This window comes from Passer domesticus, chromosome 6 (genome assembly GCF_036417665.1).
Source record: "Passer domesticus isolate bPasDom1 chromosome 6, bPasDom1.hap1, whole genome shotgun sequence".
NCBI classification, from domain to species: Eukaryota; Metazoa; Chordata; class Aves; order Passeriformes; family Passeridae; genus Passer; species Passer domesticus.
Genome location: NC_087479.1, coordinates 6,858,993 through 6,873,943, shown reverse-complemented (window position 1 = coordinate 6,873,943; position 14,951 = coordinate 6,858,993). Strand labels below are relative to the sequence as shown.

Genomic DNA, 14,951 nt, shown 5'->3' with positions numbered 1-14,951 from the left:
CTGGGGCTGATAGAGCTCGTTGTTACACATCTGTGAGCTCAAGAAACACTCCTGGTTCCTCCCCCTGCTGCTTTTGATAGGGGACATTGATCATAGCTCAGCCCAGGCTGGGGACTGATAACACTGCCCAGAGGGGGCAGGCACTGCTGGGGATGCTCCAGAATAGAAAAACAGAAGGGTCAGCCCCAAAGGATGTTGATAATGATGGTTTGTGTCGTTACCTTTCATGTTTGCATAAGATTTTACAGCAGAGAAATAGCAAATATTTTGTTTCATATTTTAGAGCATGTTCTTCACTTGCAGGATTCCTAGAGGAAGGAAATGCAAGAGCAGATAAATGAACAATGACCACTGAGAGTGCTTTGCCAAACACCTTTGAACAAGCAAAACTGAGTCATGCACTTTTCCATCAGAAGCAATCACAGATGCTTGCCCTGACTGTCAGCTTGTCAGGGAGGGATTCCAAAGTGTGATGTGTTCCCTCAATGATCACTTGGCTTGTGGGAGACTATGGGATGCCAAAGGTGTGACAAACACCCCAATCCATTAAAAATGTGGCTCCTTTATTCCCTGTGCAGGCTGGACCATTGTTTTTATTTCTTGAGGCCCACCTAGTGAAGCAAATGCTTGCAAAAAGTGATGACAAACTTGCTTGGCTGTTTCTCCTGTATGCAAGGAGGCAAAAACTGCACCTGAAAAGGTGTCTAGTGATCCATGGACATGTCTGAATTTCCCAGAGGATGGGTATTTTGTGATATCTGTTTGCCATAACTGCAGGCTCTGCAATCCTCATGGATTGGTAGCCCCTGTGGATACAGGAGGCTGGACAAGCTGACACATTCTGTTCTCCTTCCAGAGATAAGGAGAATCTGGTAATGCAGCTGCCTGATCAAAAGTGGCATTTTCCTTGGGAAAATGCCACAGAAATGGAGCCTGCCCTTGCTGGGGAGGGCAGAAGGGGCTGCCAGAGACACCCACAGCAGTGGAGGTGGTGATGTCTGACCCCCTGGCAGGGATGATTATTGCTTTGCTGTTCCTCTGATGGATCACCAACAGCATCAAGCCAAAGAGCCTCTGCTTGCTGTCTGATTGCTTGGGTTTGGTGGGGTTTTCTCCAGCTGAAAAGCTGGAGCTGCACTCCAGGGAAAATCATTATGTCCATGCTTAATGAGGAATTTGACCTGGAGAGGCAGAGGGAGAAGGAGGGGGTTTGAGGCACTGCTGAGGTGGATGAGCACCCTGGAAAGCATCTGGGAAGGTGCCCAGAGAAGCTGTGGCTGCCCTTGGATCCCTAGAAGTGTTCCAGGCCAGGTTGGATGGAGCTTAGAGCAACCTGGAATAGTGGAAGGTGTCCCTGCCCATGGCAGGGGAATGGGACTGGAAGATCTTTAAGAACCATTCTGCTGGAACCCAGGTCACTGAGAGTTTCAGACTTTCTGTGCTGACAGGCTCCGACCCCCAAGAGAACACTGCATTGACCTGAGGCTGTGGAGAAGCTTCCAAAATAGAGTGACAGAACTGGGATTGTGGCTGTGGAGTTTGAATGGAAGTGTGTAATATCACAGGGTGGAAAACTTAAGAGTTTTAGAATATACTAATATATATAAAGCAATAATGAGGTTTTAGGGTGGAGGCTGCTCCTTCTTCTTCACTTTCTTCTCCATGGGTTTGGGTGGTTTTGTGTAATTGGACAAAAAAGTCCCCATTTCAGCCACGGGTGGTTGGTTATTGGGTTAAAAGTAAAAATAATTTAGGTGTCATTTCTTAATTGGACAGTTTATCCCTAAAAGACCTTGTAGAGAGAGAGATGGGGCTCCATTTTTAGCTTGTTAAAGTGAAGTGCTGTAGAACTCAGAACTGTGACAGAGATAAGAACGAATAAACATCTGAGTCCCAACACAAAATTCTGTCTTGCCATTTAATCCCGACCCTGGCAAAAAGGAGCAAAGAATTCACACACCTGAATATTGCAACCTGAATCATTCTGTGAACATCAAGCCAAAGCAGGGGTGCTCTGCCCAAGCCTTCCTTGCTGGGATCAGACTCTTTTTAACACCCTGTGCCCCTGGCCATGGAATGTGTCAAGCAGGGGAAAGCTGACTCAGACAATGGGATTTCACACAATTTTCCCTGCAGAATTCTCAATGAGTTCTTTGAAGGATCCAGTCTGAAGATGCTGCCATGAGGCTGCTTGCCAAAAAGTACTCATCAATGCATGCTGAAAGTTTTGTTTTCCCCATGTGTTCAGTTTGGCAGGAGCTACAATTTCAGTAAAACACATCCCCAAAACCATCTAGCAATGCAAATTAATGTATCAGCTCCAAAACTGTGGGGAGAGGCCAAGCTGCCATGTGCTGGGTGCTTTCAGCCTATCAGGAACTTTATAATTAACTTTTTGCAATATTTTTTGTCTGTCTCCTCTCAAAAGCAGCAGACCTGGAGCTGTAAGAGGCTTCTGTGTTCATGCAAACCTTACACCTCTCTGGGTTTAGGGCACAGGGGACACTTGGGTCGGTTTTTGCAGCCCTAATTCTGCAGCCATCTGATGAAAGAGCCCCAGTTTGTGGGGTTTTTTAATACACACAAGTGTTTTTTTCTGCTCTGCTGGCTGCAAGGAACAGCTTAGACATGAACATTAAAAAAAATTTAAAACATCCAAGAGAAGAGTAATATAAAAAGAGTCAAATTATTATTTACATTCTTTTTTCCCCTGGAAGAAATACCATTAAAAAACACTCCTAACTACTTTTCAGTTGGTGTTATTCTTCCTTTAAAAAAAAAAAAAAAGTTTGTCTGCCTATCAAGTGCTCTCAGATAAAGACAGTCTTGAGTGGTCAATCCCAGGAATGTTGTAAACCAGCCTAAATTACACAGCAGCAGGCCTAGGGAAGGGATTGGGAGGCTGGTTAGTTTGATTTGGCTTCTGAAAGACTTTTCCACAGTAGAGGTTAAGAAAAATATTCATTTGTCCCAACGCTCTAGAAAATAGGAAATGGCATTTCCCAGGGACAGCAGTGATCCAGGGGATTCCATCTCTCCTGAAACTCTTGTAGTGCAGCTTTTCTGGGAAAAAAACAAGGTAAATAAAGCTATGTTTTGCTTTACTAAAGGCACTCAAATTCCAGCACCACTTCTAGAAAGGTGGTTTTGGAAGGAGACACAGCCCAGTGGGGCTGGGAGGAGAGGCCTCATGCTCTGGAATGGAATATTTATTCTGATAATAATTGGGAATATCGATGTGAACATCAGAAATGAATTCTCCAAGATGCCAGGAGAGGTTTGAAGAAAGGGCACTTCATTGAAAGTAAGTCAAGATGTTAAATTTTGAGATTTAGCTGGAAATATCCAAGATTTGTATCCTCCAAAATGGCTCTACCTCTGCCAGCAAAGAGAGATAAACGATGTAAACTTGATCCACATTTTAAACTCCCCAGCCCAGAAAGACACAAACTTAAACATTTGTTTATTACAAAAGATTTTATTGCAGTTATTTACACCCGTTCCTCGTTAAGTGTATAAATGTAAACATTTATTATAGATGTACTTCTCTTATCTTACAGTTCATCCCCTGCTCAGGTTAGATGACATTTTTTTGAAGCATACAGGTGGTGAGGAAAGTTAAGCTATATTCACAGAATATACATCTGCCTGCAGGGAGGCTCCTCCAGCCCTACGCCAGCGGGATGGACACGGCCCCGTTGGCTCTGCTCCTGCTCCTCGTGTGCACGCTGGACTCCGTGATGTCCTCGGAGTGATCCTCGCTCTTCTTCTCCTTCAGGCTGTTGATGAACCTCAGGGTGATCTCGTCCCACTCCTCGGGCAGCAGCATCAGCAGGAACCCGATGCAGATGATGATGGTGGCCCCCAGCCGCACCACGCTGAAGATCATTTTGTGCTTCAGCAGGTCCACGGCTGGGAGGAGAGGGAACAACAGCAGAATCAGAACAGCAGCAGGGTGGGTGATGGCACCAGGAGCAGCCTGGCACGTCCCTGTGACCCTGTGTCACACTCTGGGTGTGACAGTGGCTGTGGGGCTCGCAGATCTCCCTGAGCTTTGATCTGACAGTGCAGCCCTGGAGGTGCCACAGCTCCTCTGTCCCTCACTGCCTTGTGCAGGGGCTGAGGAAAGGGAGGGGCTGGATTAAACCTCAGATTTCCATGGGGAAGGGTCTGTGAGGGAGCTGAGGGGGCTCAGCCTGGAGAAAAGGAGGCTCAGGGGGGACCTTCTCACTCTCTGCAAGGAGAGGGTGCAGCCAGGTGGGGCTCAGGCTCTGCTCCCAGGGAACAAGGGACAGGACAAAGGGAAAAGACCCCACTTTAGGACAGATTGGATATTTGGAAAAAATTCTTCTCTGAAAGACTGGTAAGGCACAGGCACAGGCTGCCCAGGGCAGTGGTGGAGTCACCATCCCTCAAAGTGTCCAAAAAATGAGTGGACATGGCACTTCATGGTTTAGTAAGCACTGGGATATTTGGTTGAAGGTTGGACTTGATCATATTGGAGCTCTTTTCCAGCCTTGATGACCCTGTGATTCTGTGATTGCTGAGACAGAAGGCACTTTATGGTAACTCTTTGTCCACAACAGGCTGCATCAGCAGAGAGCTCCCTCAGGCTGCAGGAACCAGGGATGGGGAGAGAGCTCCAGGTGCCCCCAGGCCCAGCAGCCCCCACAGCACACCTGAGCCCCCAGGCAGCCTCCCACAAGCATTCCTTCACAGCTGCATTCCCCAAAATCCAGATCCTTCCTGTGCTCAAACCCCCAAAAGTGATGAGGCTGAGACTGAAGAGCAGAGAGCTGTTCAAGAACAGGGGTTGTTCAAGACAGGACTCTGGAGGAAATTTCCACCCAACAAATTATTTAAGCAATAAACTGCTTTCTGAGTTCCCTTGGGCTCATTTTGGCAGCTGCAGCAGCTGTGGCACTGGTACCTGCATTTCCAGGGACGCTGAGCACAGTGCCAATGGAGATCAGGATGGGGTAGGTCAGCACCACCCCAACGTTAACCAGGATGTTGAAAGCTAAGGAAAAACAGAGAAAATAACACATGAAAATGGGGGAAAACACCAGAGTGAGACATTTCTCCTCCACCTAGACCCTAAAGGTGCAATACGTGACATTAAGTATCCACACATAAGGAGGGAGGTGTCACGAAGTGATTGATTTTTGGTTTTTTCTATATGAATGTGAAATTAGGGGAAATTCTTCACAGGGGAAAGGGGAGGGCTGAATGCCCTTTCACAAACCATAATACTGAGGTTATATTCCATGGCTTTGCACAGGCAAATGGGCAAAATGTACATTTGTACAAAAATGTACAAATGTACAAATTTTCTACAATAATGTACACAAAACCTGGTCTTTTGTTGTTTTGGGGTTTTTTTTGTTACATGACAGCACTCCCAGAGAGCTCCAATTTCTTTGAAAGATTAAAAAACGCCTTAAAGATTGCTTAAGTTTAACTTTTCCTTGAAAGATTAAAAACAAACTTAAGTTTTTGATCACTCACCACCAGTCCTGCTGCTGACTGCCCTGCATTAGGTTGGGTTTATACACTTAGTGACAAATTATCCCTAATTTTGGTCCCCTAGGAGCTCACAGGGCAGCTGCAGCTGTGGTTGGAGCAGCTCAAGGTGCTCACAGCAGCTCAGCTGCCAGGCTGGCCACATCTCAGGATGGGATAGGCAATGACATTTTCTTTGCTTCCATTTAATAAACACGTAGTGAGACAAAAACCTCTTCAATTATGGAATAAAAGAGACTTTACCAAAGGAAAGGATGCTGTTATAAGTGGAAATTAAAATGCCCCTGGGCTGAATCCAGCAGATAATTTGCTGGCAATCCTGGCTCAGAAAGAGGGAGCCTTATGTGAGCCCTGCCCAGAGCCTGCAGCAGCCCCAGGAAGGTGCCCCAGCACTGGGGGTGCCCCTGTCAGGGCACAAACATCCCCCAGGATGGGGACATGAAGCCTTTTGAAATGGGATTTACAGCAGTCAAGCTGTGCCAGAGACAGGGGCATTGCTGTGGAACTGTGGTGGGGATGAAAAAATGGGCAATTAGTAGTGCTGCTTCATGTTTACACCCTGCTATTACTGTTAATTATTAATTATTATTAATTATAACTATGCTTATCTATCAATTATTAATTGTATCTCAATTAATAGTAATGTTTCATGAAGTGTAATGAAAAATATGAATCATTTCTAAGGAGCACCAGTTTGCACTGGGACCAGAATTAATGTGGGAGAGAGCTCTGCTGCTTAAGGGGACAGGGGAAATTGTTTGTGCCCAAGGCCAATTTTATAAAGGGCTGGAGGAGTGAAGTCCTAGAAAAATAAATAAATCAATTGTTTAATCACTTACCTAACCAGAGGCCAGCTACTCCACACAGGTAACCCCACGGCACAGCAGAGAAGGGGTACCAGTACTCCACCTTTGTGAAGTAGAGGATGATGGGGGTGATGGAGATGAAGATGAAGTTGAAGAAGCCCAGGGTGGACACGAAATGAGCTGCTTCCCCGAAGTTTGCACTCCCAAGAAACATTTTGAACAAAACCTGGAGAGGAGAGGAGAGGAGAGTGGAGGGGTTTAGATTCCATGCCTGTCATGAGAGCACTCCCTTCCCTTTGGGAGAGTGCAGCAAAGGCCAGCTTGCCACAGCCCAGCCCTTTTCCTTCACTGGAGTCTTGCAAGGGCATCTTTGGTGGGATTTCTGCCCTTTCCTGGGTTTTAGCTCCATGCCTTTGCCACGGGGATGGCTGAGTCTGTGTAACAAAGCTTTACATAAAATGCCACGAGGAGCAAGTGTAGAAAAACCCAGGAAAAACCAAGAGTAAAGCAAGAACTCAAGAACACACCATTCATGCAGTAAGTGTAGAGGATTTGGGCTGAGTGTGGCAACACTGGGGTTTGGGAGGAGGCTCCAGTGACTTCCACAGCATCACCCTGCTGTGAGAGGAAACCAGCCTGGAAGAGCTCACTCTGTGAGAACTTGTCCTCTATCAGCCTCAATTCATGAGCTTTGAGATAGTTTTGAGAGGCCACAACAAATTTTTGAGTGAGATGAGCAAAGCCTAAAGCTGCAAGAGCAGCTTCTGATCCCACCACAACCCACTCCAAACCTGACACATGCAGCTGAAAACAAACCCAGCCACGCTCAGCCCAAACTGTTCCGTCACCATGATATTTTATGGAAAGTCCTTTGCTAGGTTTTTTCTCCTATTCTAGCTGAGAAGACTCAGAAAAGAAATGAAAACAATAACTGTCTGATGGCTGTGGAACGTGGTCTGGACATTGTTTACCAACAAGTGCATCTTTGATTGGTCCATGTAAGATGTTTCTACTTAATGACCAATCATGGTCCAGCTGTGTAGACTCTCTGAGAGTCACAAGCTTTTGTTATTCATTCCTTTGCCTTTCTTTCTAGCTTTTTTTGGATCCTTTCTCTCTATTCGTTTTAGTATAGTTTTAGTATAATATTTTAATATAATATAATAATATAATAAATCAGCCTTCTGAAACATAGAGTCAAGATTCTCCTCTCTTCCCTTGTCCTGAGACCCTCGAACACAACCATACTGTTCCTGAGACAGAATCCCTGCCTTTCCCAGCCCTCACCTTCCAGAGCAGCCATTTCTTCCAAGCAGAAGTGTCTCTAATGAGCAGCCTGTGCCAGGCTCACAGCAGGGCTCTGAGCCCAGCCTGTGCCAGGCGGCTGCAGGGCACACCTGGGATGAGCTGTCCTCCCTGGCTCTCCTCCCTGCTGCACATGGAGAGCCCCTTTGAGAAGTGTTGATAAACTCTTGTTGTCACGATTTAAAAACGATCTTAAACTCCTCCTGGCGTGGCAGTGGAGATTTCATTAAAGGCTCATCAAGAAAAGCCATTCTGGGTAATTGGCAGATGACAACTAATTACCCTCACGGCAGATTTCCTGACATTGTCACAACACGAGTGACGCAGGAGTGAGGAACAGAACACAACATTTATTTTACAGCCATTCTCTTTGTGTCTTTTTAACAGCCAATGTGAATGAATTCAGGAGTGCCAACAAACACTTGTGACCTACCTTATAGAGTGCAGAGGTGGAGGCTGATCCCACGGCGTAGGCCACCCCGATAATTGAGTCACCCTGGAAACCATCTGCATATGCCATCATTACAATTCCTGTGATTGCCATGATTGCTGCCACTATCTGCACAGACAAAGCAAAGCAGTGTAAAGCTGAGATCATCGCTGGGAGGGGCTTCTCACGAGCGTCACTACCCACTTGCTCTGACCTGGAGCTTTCTTGTTTCCCCTTAAGTAGGAAAGATCGTGGGAGAGATGTAAAGCACAATGGAAATGTGTGCACTGACAGGGATGTGGATCTACAGCACTGCAAATTCTGCTGGGACCTACTGACAGAACATCCATCATTATGGATTTTGTCAGCTAAGCATCCACCTTGGAGAGGCAACTGCAAGATCAAGAAATTTTAAGGCATCACGCTCTACTGTACAACAAAACAAATATTTAGCAAAGCCATCAGTTTGACTTGAAATGCAAACATTAGATGGCCAAACAGCCTGGAAATTAGTCCAGGGGAATGAGCCCTGTATTTTGGAATACCAGGATACCACAGGGAGCTCTTCCAGCTGTTTTGGCTGTGCCCTGACAGCTTTTTTGGACAGATGTGATCAAATTTCTTCATGAAGCTTTACATCTGTACTTAGGCTTTTGGCCTCATTTGAAAATCCCAGAGAGAGTCTCTAAGGAGCTTCAAAGAAAAAGAGCAGGAATCATTAACTACACCAAATCTGAAATCCGGGGTCTTGATTCCAAGAACCTTAAGGAAGTGGTAAGGAGACCAAAGTGTTTTATTCTTTAAAAACTCCCCCTCTCCACCTAATTGCCCTCAGCAGGTAAATGTGGAGTGTGAATTTCAAAGATACTGAATACCCAACTTCCAGTGAGTGTTTCCCAAGCCAGTGCACGTCTCCTGAGCCAACACCAGTGTGACACTGGCACTTTGCCTGTTTAAAACCTCACTGAACTTCATCTAGGAAATATTTAGTCCTGGATAAAACTAAGCTTCAGCCCACAGACTTCAAAGACTTCATCTTGATCCAAACATGTGCCCTGCTGTAAAACAGCCTTTCAGAGCTCACAGTTTTGCCAGGAGTCCCAGAAAATCACTGACACTCATCCCAGGCAGGTGTGAGCCAGACTGAGGCAACAAGCACAAAAAACCCCACAAAATAACTTCAGCAGAGCAAAACCATGTTTCAAGGGACACACAGGACAGGGACACAAAACTGACTCAGGTGAAGCTGTTCCCACACAGGGGACAATGGGGAACCCAGAATCACCTCCCAGGGCAGGGCCAATCCCTGAAACTCCAGGTAAAAATGTCAGTGCCCCTAAATCCCATAGGCATCCAGGCCAACATCTTCCCAGGAAAACTCATCTCCTGGGTGCATCTTGGAGTCCTTCCCCCTCACCATCAGCCCAATTTCACCAGTCCTTGAGGCACACAGGGGCCCCCTCACATGGCAGTGGCTGTGCCAAAGCCACAAACCCCACTGCAAGTCTGTGTCCCACCTTACTTCCATGTAAAAAACCCCAACTCCAGGACACAGGTCAGCAAAACCTGAGGGTATCACTGATACTCCAAATTCACCATGAAATGGAGCTGAAATCCAGATCCCCCAGTGCCATGGTGTCTCAGGTTGGAAATAGGGGTATTCTACTGCCAGCTGCCAGAGTGGGGCAGTTCTCTCTGTTCATGGAGCAGTTTTTTCTTTGTCTCTCCCACAGCCAATCCTCCCTCCAGGAGATCTCTGCTGTCCATGGCCAGGGAGTGTCCCTGCATGGCTGATCAAATTCCAGCATCCCATGGGGAGATGCTCCGCCCAGGGCAGGAGCCAAGCATTCCTACCTGGATACAATCTGAGCCTGGGACAGCACAGCAGCCTTTGCCCCCTGCATTCCCAGGGGAGCAGCTTTCTGCTGCCCTGCATTCCCAGAGGAGCAGCTTTCTCCTGCCCTGCATTCCCAGGGGAGCAGCTTTCTGCTGCCCTGCATTCCCAGGGGAGCAGCTTTCTGCTGCCCTGCATTCCCAGAGGAGCAGCTTTCTCCTGCCCTGCATTCCCAGAGGAACACCAGGCCCATCTGCAGCAGCCCTGGAGCTCCAGAGGAAAACTCCCCCCTTGTGCAGGATCCCTGCTCCAGCAGAACCACAGCTGGCACTGCAGGAGGGCTGAGCCCCCATGGGATGGGACTGTGCCACCACCCTGACACACAGGGGGACAGGGCCTGGTCTGACTCTGACAGTAGTTTTTTTGGGATTTTTGTACAATTATATTTGTTTGGGTTTGGTTTTTGTGTTTTTTGGGTTTTTTTCCTAGTAAAGAACTGTTATTCCTATTCCCATATCTCTGCCTGAGAGCCTTTAAATTTCAAAATCATAATAATTTGGAGGGAGGGGTTTACATTTTCCATTTCAGGGGAGGCTCCTGCCTTCCTTAAGCAGACACCTGGCTTTTCAAACCAAGACACCTGGGCTGGAGTCCCTCCAGTCTCTCAGTGGTGTGATGACATCTGGGAAGGTTTCAGCAAGAGGGCACCAGGAAGTTTCCCCCCTTTCCTCCCCAGGATAACCCATTCCAGCAGTAGGGCCATCCTGGGAGACACCATGGAAATCCCAGCCTGGAAGCAATGCCCAGGGACAGCCAGGACCCCTCAGACATCCACGGCCTCTCCCCTGGGAGGGCAGAACCCTCCTGCCCTGCCTGGACTCACCTCAGGCTGCCCTTCACATCCTGCCCTGCACAGAAATTCAGGATTTCAGCTGTCAGCTGGAGGATTTCCAGCAATGTGTCAGTCTCAGGAGAGTCCAATGCAGTAATGCCCTCCTGCCAAGGGCAAGGATGGAGATTTAACTCTTGGTGCCCTCACTGCTCAGCCCTTTCCTTGTGTCAGTGAAAATGAGTAGATCCATCATTCCCTTTCTTCCTATCGTGAAAAACTCATTCCCAGTCTGTCTAAACCAAATTTAGAGAATCAGATCCCTAATTTAATCAATTATTTATAAAGCCAAGCATATTTTTCCCCCCTGAAACAACTAAAATGATGGACACATGTGGAGCATGAACACCTCCCGAGACTAAAAACAGCAAAAACATTATTTAAATTTCATGCTCCAGGCTCCTCCTGCATGTTACACACCAGGGCATCAGCACAGCTGACCTGTGCCTGCCTCAGGTGCTGGCTTTAGAAACCTGAGCTCACATCTGCAGGCTGCTCTGCAAGGTCACTGGGAAGCAAAGGTGGCTGTCAGCTCATTAAACGAGGCTTTTAATTAATGGAAGAGCTTAGTAACTTTCTTTTGGAGCCTCCTAGGTAAGGAATGAAATTAGCTTGCCTCTTTTTTTTCTTTTTTCCCTGAAAGAGAGCAAGGCCAACCAACAGTTTATCAGAAACATTTTTTTTTCCTGTGTGGAACACAGCAGAAAATGGGGTGTAAAGAATCACAGAATGGTTTGGGTTGGAAGGGAATTTAAAACATATTCCAGTTCCAACCCCCTGCCATGGCAGGGACACCTTCCACTAGACCAGGTTGCTCCAAGCTCCTCCAAACTGGCACTGAATACCTTCAGGGATGGAGAACAAACCTCTCTCCAGGATGAAGTCAACATTTTTAGGGGAGAAAGATGTCCCCAAACTACTCTGCACCTACCTAAAAAACACTGATTCAAGTCCACACATGAAGCCCAACCAAGGGCTTAAACATGCAAACATACAAGCATGTGTCTAAATCCAAGCAGCACAAGCCAGCAGAACTACTCAAATGTCTGAAGTCTTTGAAATATTTGTGCTTGCTTTGAGCCAAAGCTGTCTGGACTTCCCAAGGTGTAACATGGATGTAGTATTAACTTGAGAGAAAGATGTTCACAAGTGTCCAAGCAAAGGCCAGGGTGCAGGCAGGGATGGTTCAGGGTGTCCTTGCCCAGGGCAGGAGGTACTCCAAGGTACCTGAGCTCTACCTGCACCACTTTTGTAGGTAAATAGAACCAGAGAATTGTTAAGGTTGGAGAAGACCTCACTGAGTCCAACCCTTCACCTAACACTGCCAGATCCACACTCAACAATATCCCAAAGCACCACAGCTATACATTTCATGAGCACTTCCAGGAATGGTGACTCCTCCACTCCCCTGGGCAGCCTGTTCACCACCTGACCACCCTTTCTGTGAAGAAATCTCTCCTAATACCCAACCTAAACCTCCCCTGGTGTTTTTCTCTCTCAGGTGGGTGCTACAGCTTCACCACTGATGGCACGAGGCTCTCCCTGCAGAGCACACACTCTGGTGCCTCAAACACAGCCACAGCAGCTGAAACTTTGTGTGCAGCCTTTTGCAGGGCTCCCACAGGTGGGACTGTGCCATTCCACAGGATGGGCAGCAAGACAGGTTTGTCTTTGGACGTGGCATCCAAAAATCCAGCCCTGCAGCCTGGCTGGCAGCTGCTTTCAGGCGTGCAGGAATCCAGGTGCCAGGGGATCCCAGGGACGTCAGGCAGGTCCAACATGCCCATGGGCATCCATGGCTGGGGACTGCTGCAGCCACACTGGGCAGACAGGGAGCTGGGAATGTGCTGCAGAGCCACTGCTGTCCCAAGCACTTGGAACACAAACCCTGTGAGGAACCACTGAGGGAGCTGGAGAAAAGGAGACTCAGGGGTGCCCTCCTCACTCTGCACAGCTCCCGAAAGGTGCCTGTGCTCAGCTGGGGCTGGGCTCTCTCTCCAGGCAGCTCTGACACAACCAGAGCACACAGCCTCCAGCTGCATCAAGGGAAATACAGGTTGGATATCAGGAAAAAGTTTTTTACAGAAAGAATGATGAAGTTCTGGAATTGTCTGCCCAGGGAGGTGGTGGAGTCACCATCCCTGGTGTGTTTAACAAAGCCTGGATGTGGCACTGGGTGCCAGGGTTGCATTGAGGTGCTGGGGCTGGGTTGGACTCGATGATCCTGAAGGTCTCTTCCAACCCAGTGATTCTGTGATTCTGTGAATTCTGTGAATCCCCACCTCGATGCCACCCGGATGTGCCCGACAGCCCCCGAGCTCTGGGGCTGAGTTGAGCTCCTTGGAAAAGCTGGCTGAGCTCCTGGGTGCAGAGTTTTTCCACAAAAACATGGCTCAGGGTATAGGATTAGACCTTCATTTCTTTTCATGTCCTCAGTGTCCAAATAACCCAATTCCTGCTGCTCTCCGAGGGGCTGCGGGCGAGAGCAGCTGAAGCATTCAGGCACAAAAAGCTGGCTCTGTGCTGCTCTGTTGTACTTTAGCTCTCAAACACTCTCCTGCATGGTTATTAACATAATTAAGTGTTATTCTATCAGGAGAGCTGCTGAAAAACACTGTGAATTACCTCTCCAGCACTGGGCATCCAGGCTCTGCCAGTGAGCAGCGAAATCCAGTTTATGTGCAGGATTTGCTGCTCACTTTTCCCTACAGGTTTTTCCTATGTGAACCCCATGGTGTTTACAGAATTCATACTAATGCATATTCATGGCAACCTTTTTTTAGTCAGTGAAAAATAAATAATAACTGAAAACAGCTTTTATTTCTAGGTTTCTTTAACAGAGCAGGCTAGAACAAGAGCTATGCTTGCTCTGCCAAAAAGATGCTGCTTTGAGATGAAAATTAGCTTAAAGGGTACAAAATGTTCAATTTCTTCAGATGATCAAGGGGCAGAGGGGATTAGTTATTTTTCCTGTTATTTCTGTAGAGAACTGAGGGTTTTACACCCTGTTTATTCTCTGAGTCAGTCAGTGGGCTGAGGGTGGGTAACATTCACCTGACCTTTCTGTATTTTCAGCTGTGTAGGAAATAGATATCCAAGTGTCTGGATTTACCTTCAAGCACTGGCTCACCTCCTCAGCCTGGCAAGCACAGTGCTCTGCTCAGTGTCCTGGTGGCTGCTCCAAAAGCCAGATGAGATATCTGTACAACAGGATGCCTTTCATTTCAGAACCTTTCTACCGCACTATTAATAAAAAAAAAGGAAAAAGCTGCGCCCATTTTCAAAAACCAAACTGACTTGGATGAGTGTCCTGATCCACCATGCTTTCCATGGAACTTAAATCAAGCTGTTCTGGTCCCTTCTGGTCACAGCCACCACACCTGGCCCCAGCCATGAAGTTCAAGGTTTTCAGTAATTAAGTCAGGACTGTGCCCAACATGACCTTGAGTCATTTCAGAGGGGAATCTGCATCAATGAACTAGCAGAAATCCTCACTACTCCTCATCCAAGGTGTGAAGCCAAGAGTTTAAACTGCTGCATGTTGGGAGATGTGTGCATGGAAAATTAGACAATGAGTTTGCTTTCCCCAGATCCAGGGGCACAACATTTTGTTCAAGCTCTGTTTTAAATTTTTGCAGGGTCCATTTTACTGCCAGTGAGTCCTTAAACACTTCAGTGCAAAATTCATCTCCACACAAGAGAGCTGTGTTAATTTTAAAGCAATTCTGACACACGCACATGTAAATGTGTGTGTGAAAAGTGACAGGGCAGCACATGGAATATACATCACACATTGCAAACACCTGTCTATGCAAACAAGGAATAAAACTGCTTTGGTTAGAACCTAAGCATTCATCACTAAGTTTAAAACAAAATTAACCAAACTTCAGCACAATAAGCCAAGACAGAATAGGTTTCTACGAGACTGGAAGTTCTTCTATTGTAATTCATCAAGTTACACTTGGCTGTAATGGCTCCTTGAAATTCCCACACTGAATTCCCTCTGAAGTTCTGAGGTCTCTAACTGATCCTGAGGCTGCATCATAAAACTCAATGAGAAAGGTTTCCATGGTGTCCCAGTGCAGCAGTGCTGTGGCAGCACCACGGCTGATGGGTTAAAGTGCAATTATGAGAACATGAGAGAGTGGAAAAGGAGGCACGTTC

The 14,951-nt window shown here is 47.0% G+C and overlaps 1 protein-coding gene across 9 annotated transcripts in view; it reads right to left on the bottom strand.

The window, feature by feature from the left end:
- Nucleotides 1-3,458: 3,458 nt before the first annotated feature.
- Nucleotides 3,459-14,951, bottom strand: part of SLC35F4 (solute carrier family 35 member F4) — a 115,299-nt gene continuing 103,806 nt past the window's right edge. For 8 of the 9 annotated variants that reach the window (XM_064423013.1, XM_064423016.1, XM_064423015.1 and 5 more), the window contains 4 exons: nucleotides 8,068-8,193; nucleotides 6,363-6,555; nucleotides 4,931-5,020; nucleotides 3,459-3,912 (listed from right to left, as the gene is read on the bottom strand). In XM_064423013.1, coding sequence (XP_064279083.1) covers nucleotides 3,671-3,912; nucleotides 4,931-5,020; nucleotides 6,363-6,555; nucleotides 8,068-8,193 — 651 coding nt within the window. In that variant the 3' untranslated portion in view covers nucleotides 3,459-3,670. Of the gene's footprint in view, nucleotides 3,913-4,930; nucleotides 5,021-6,362; nucleotides 6,556-8,067; nucleotides 8,194-13,899; nucleotides 14,949-14,951 lie in introns of those variants that run through there. The other variant, XM_064423021.1, reaches the window with a different exon arrangement.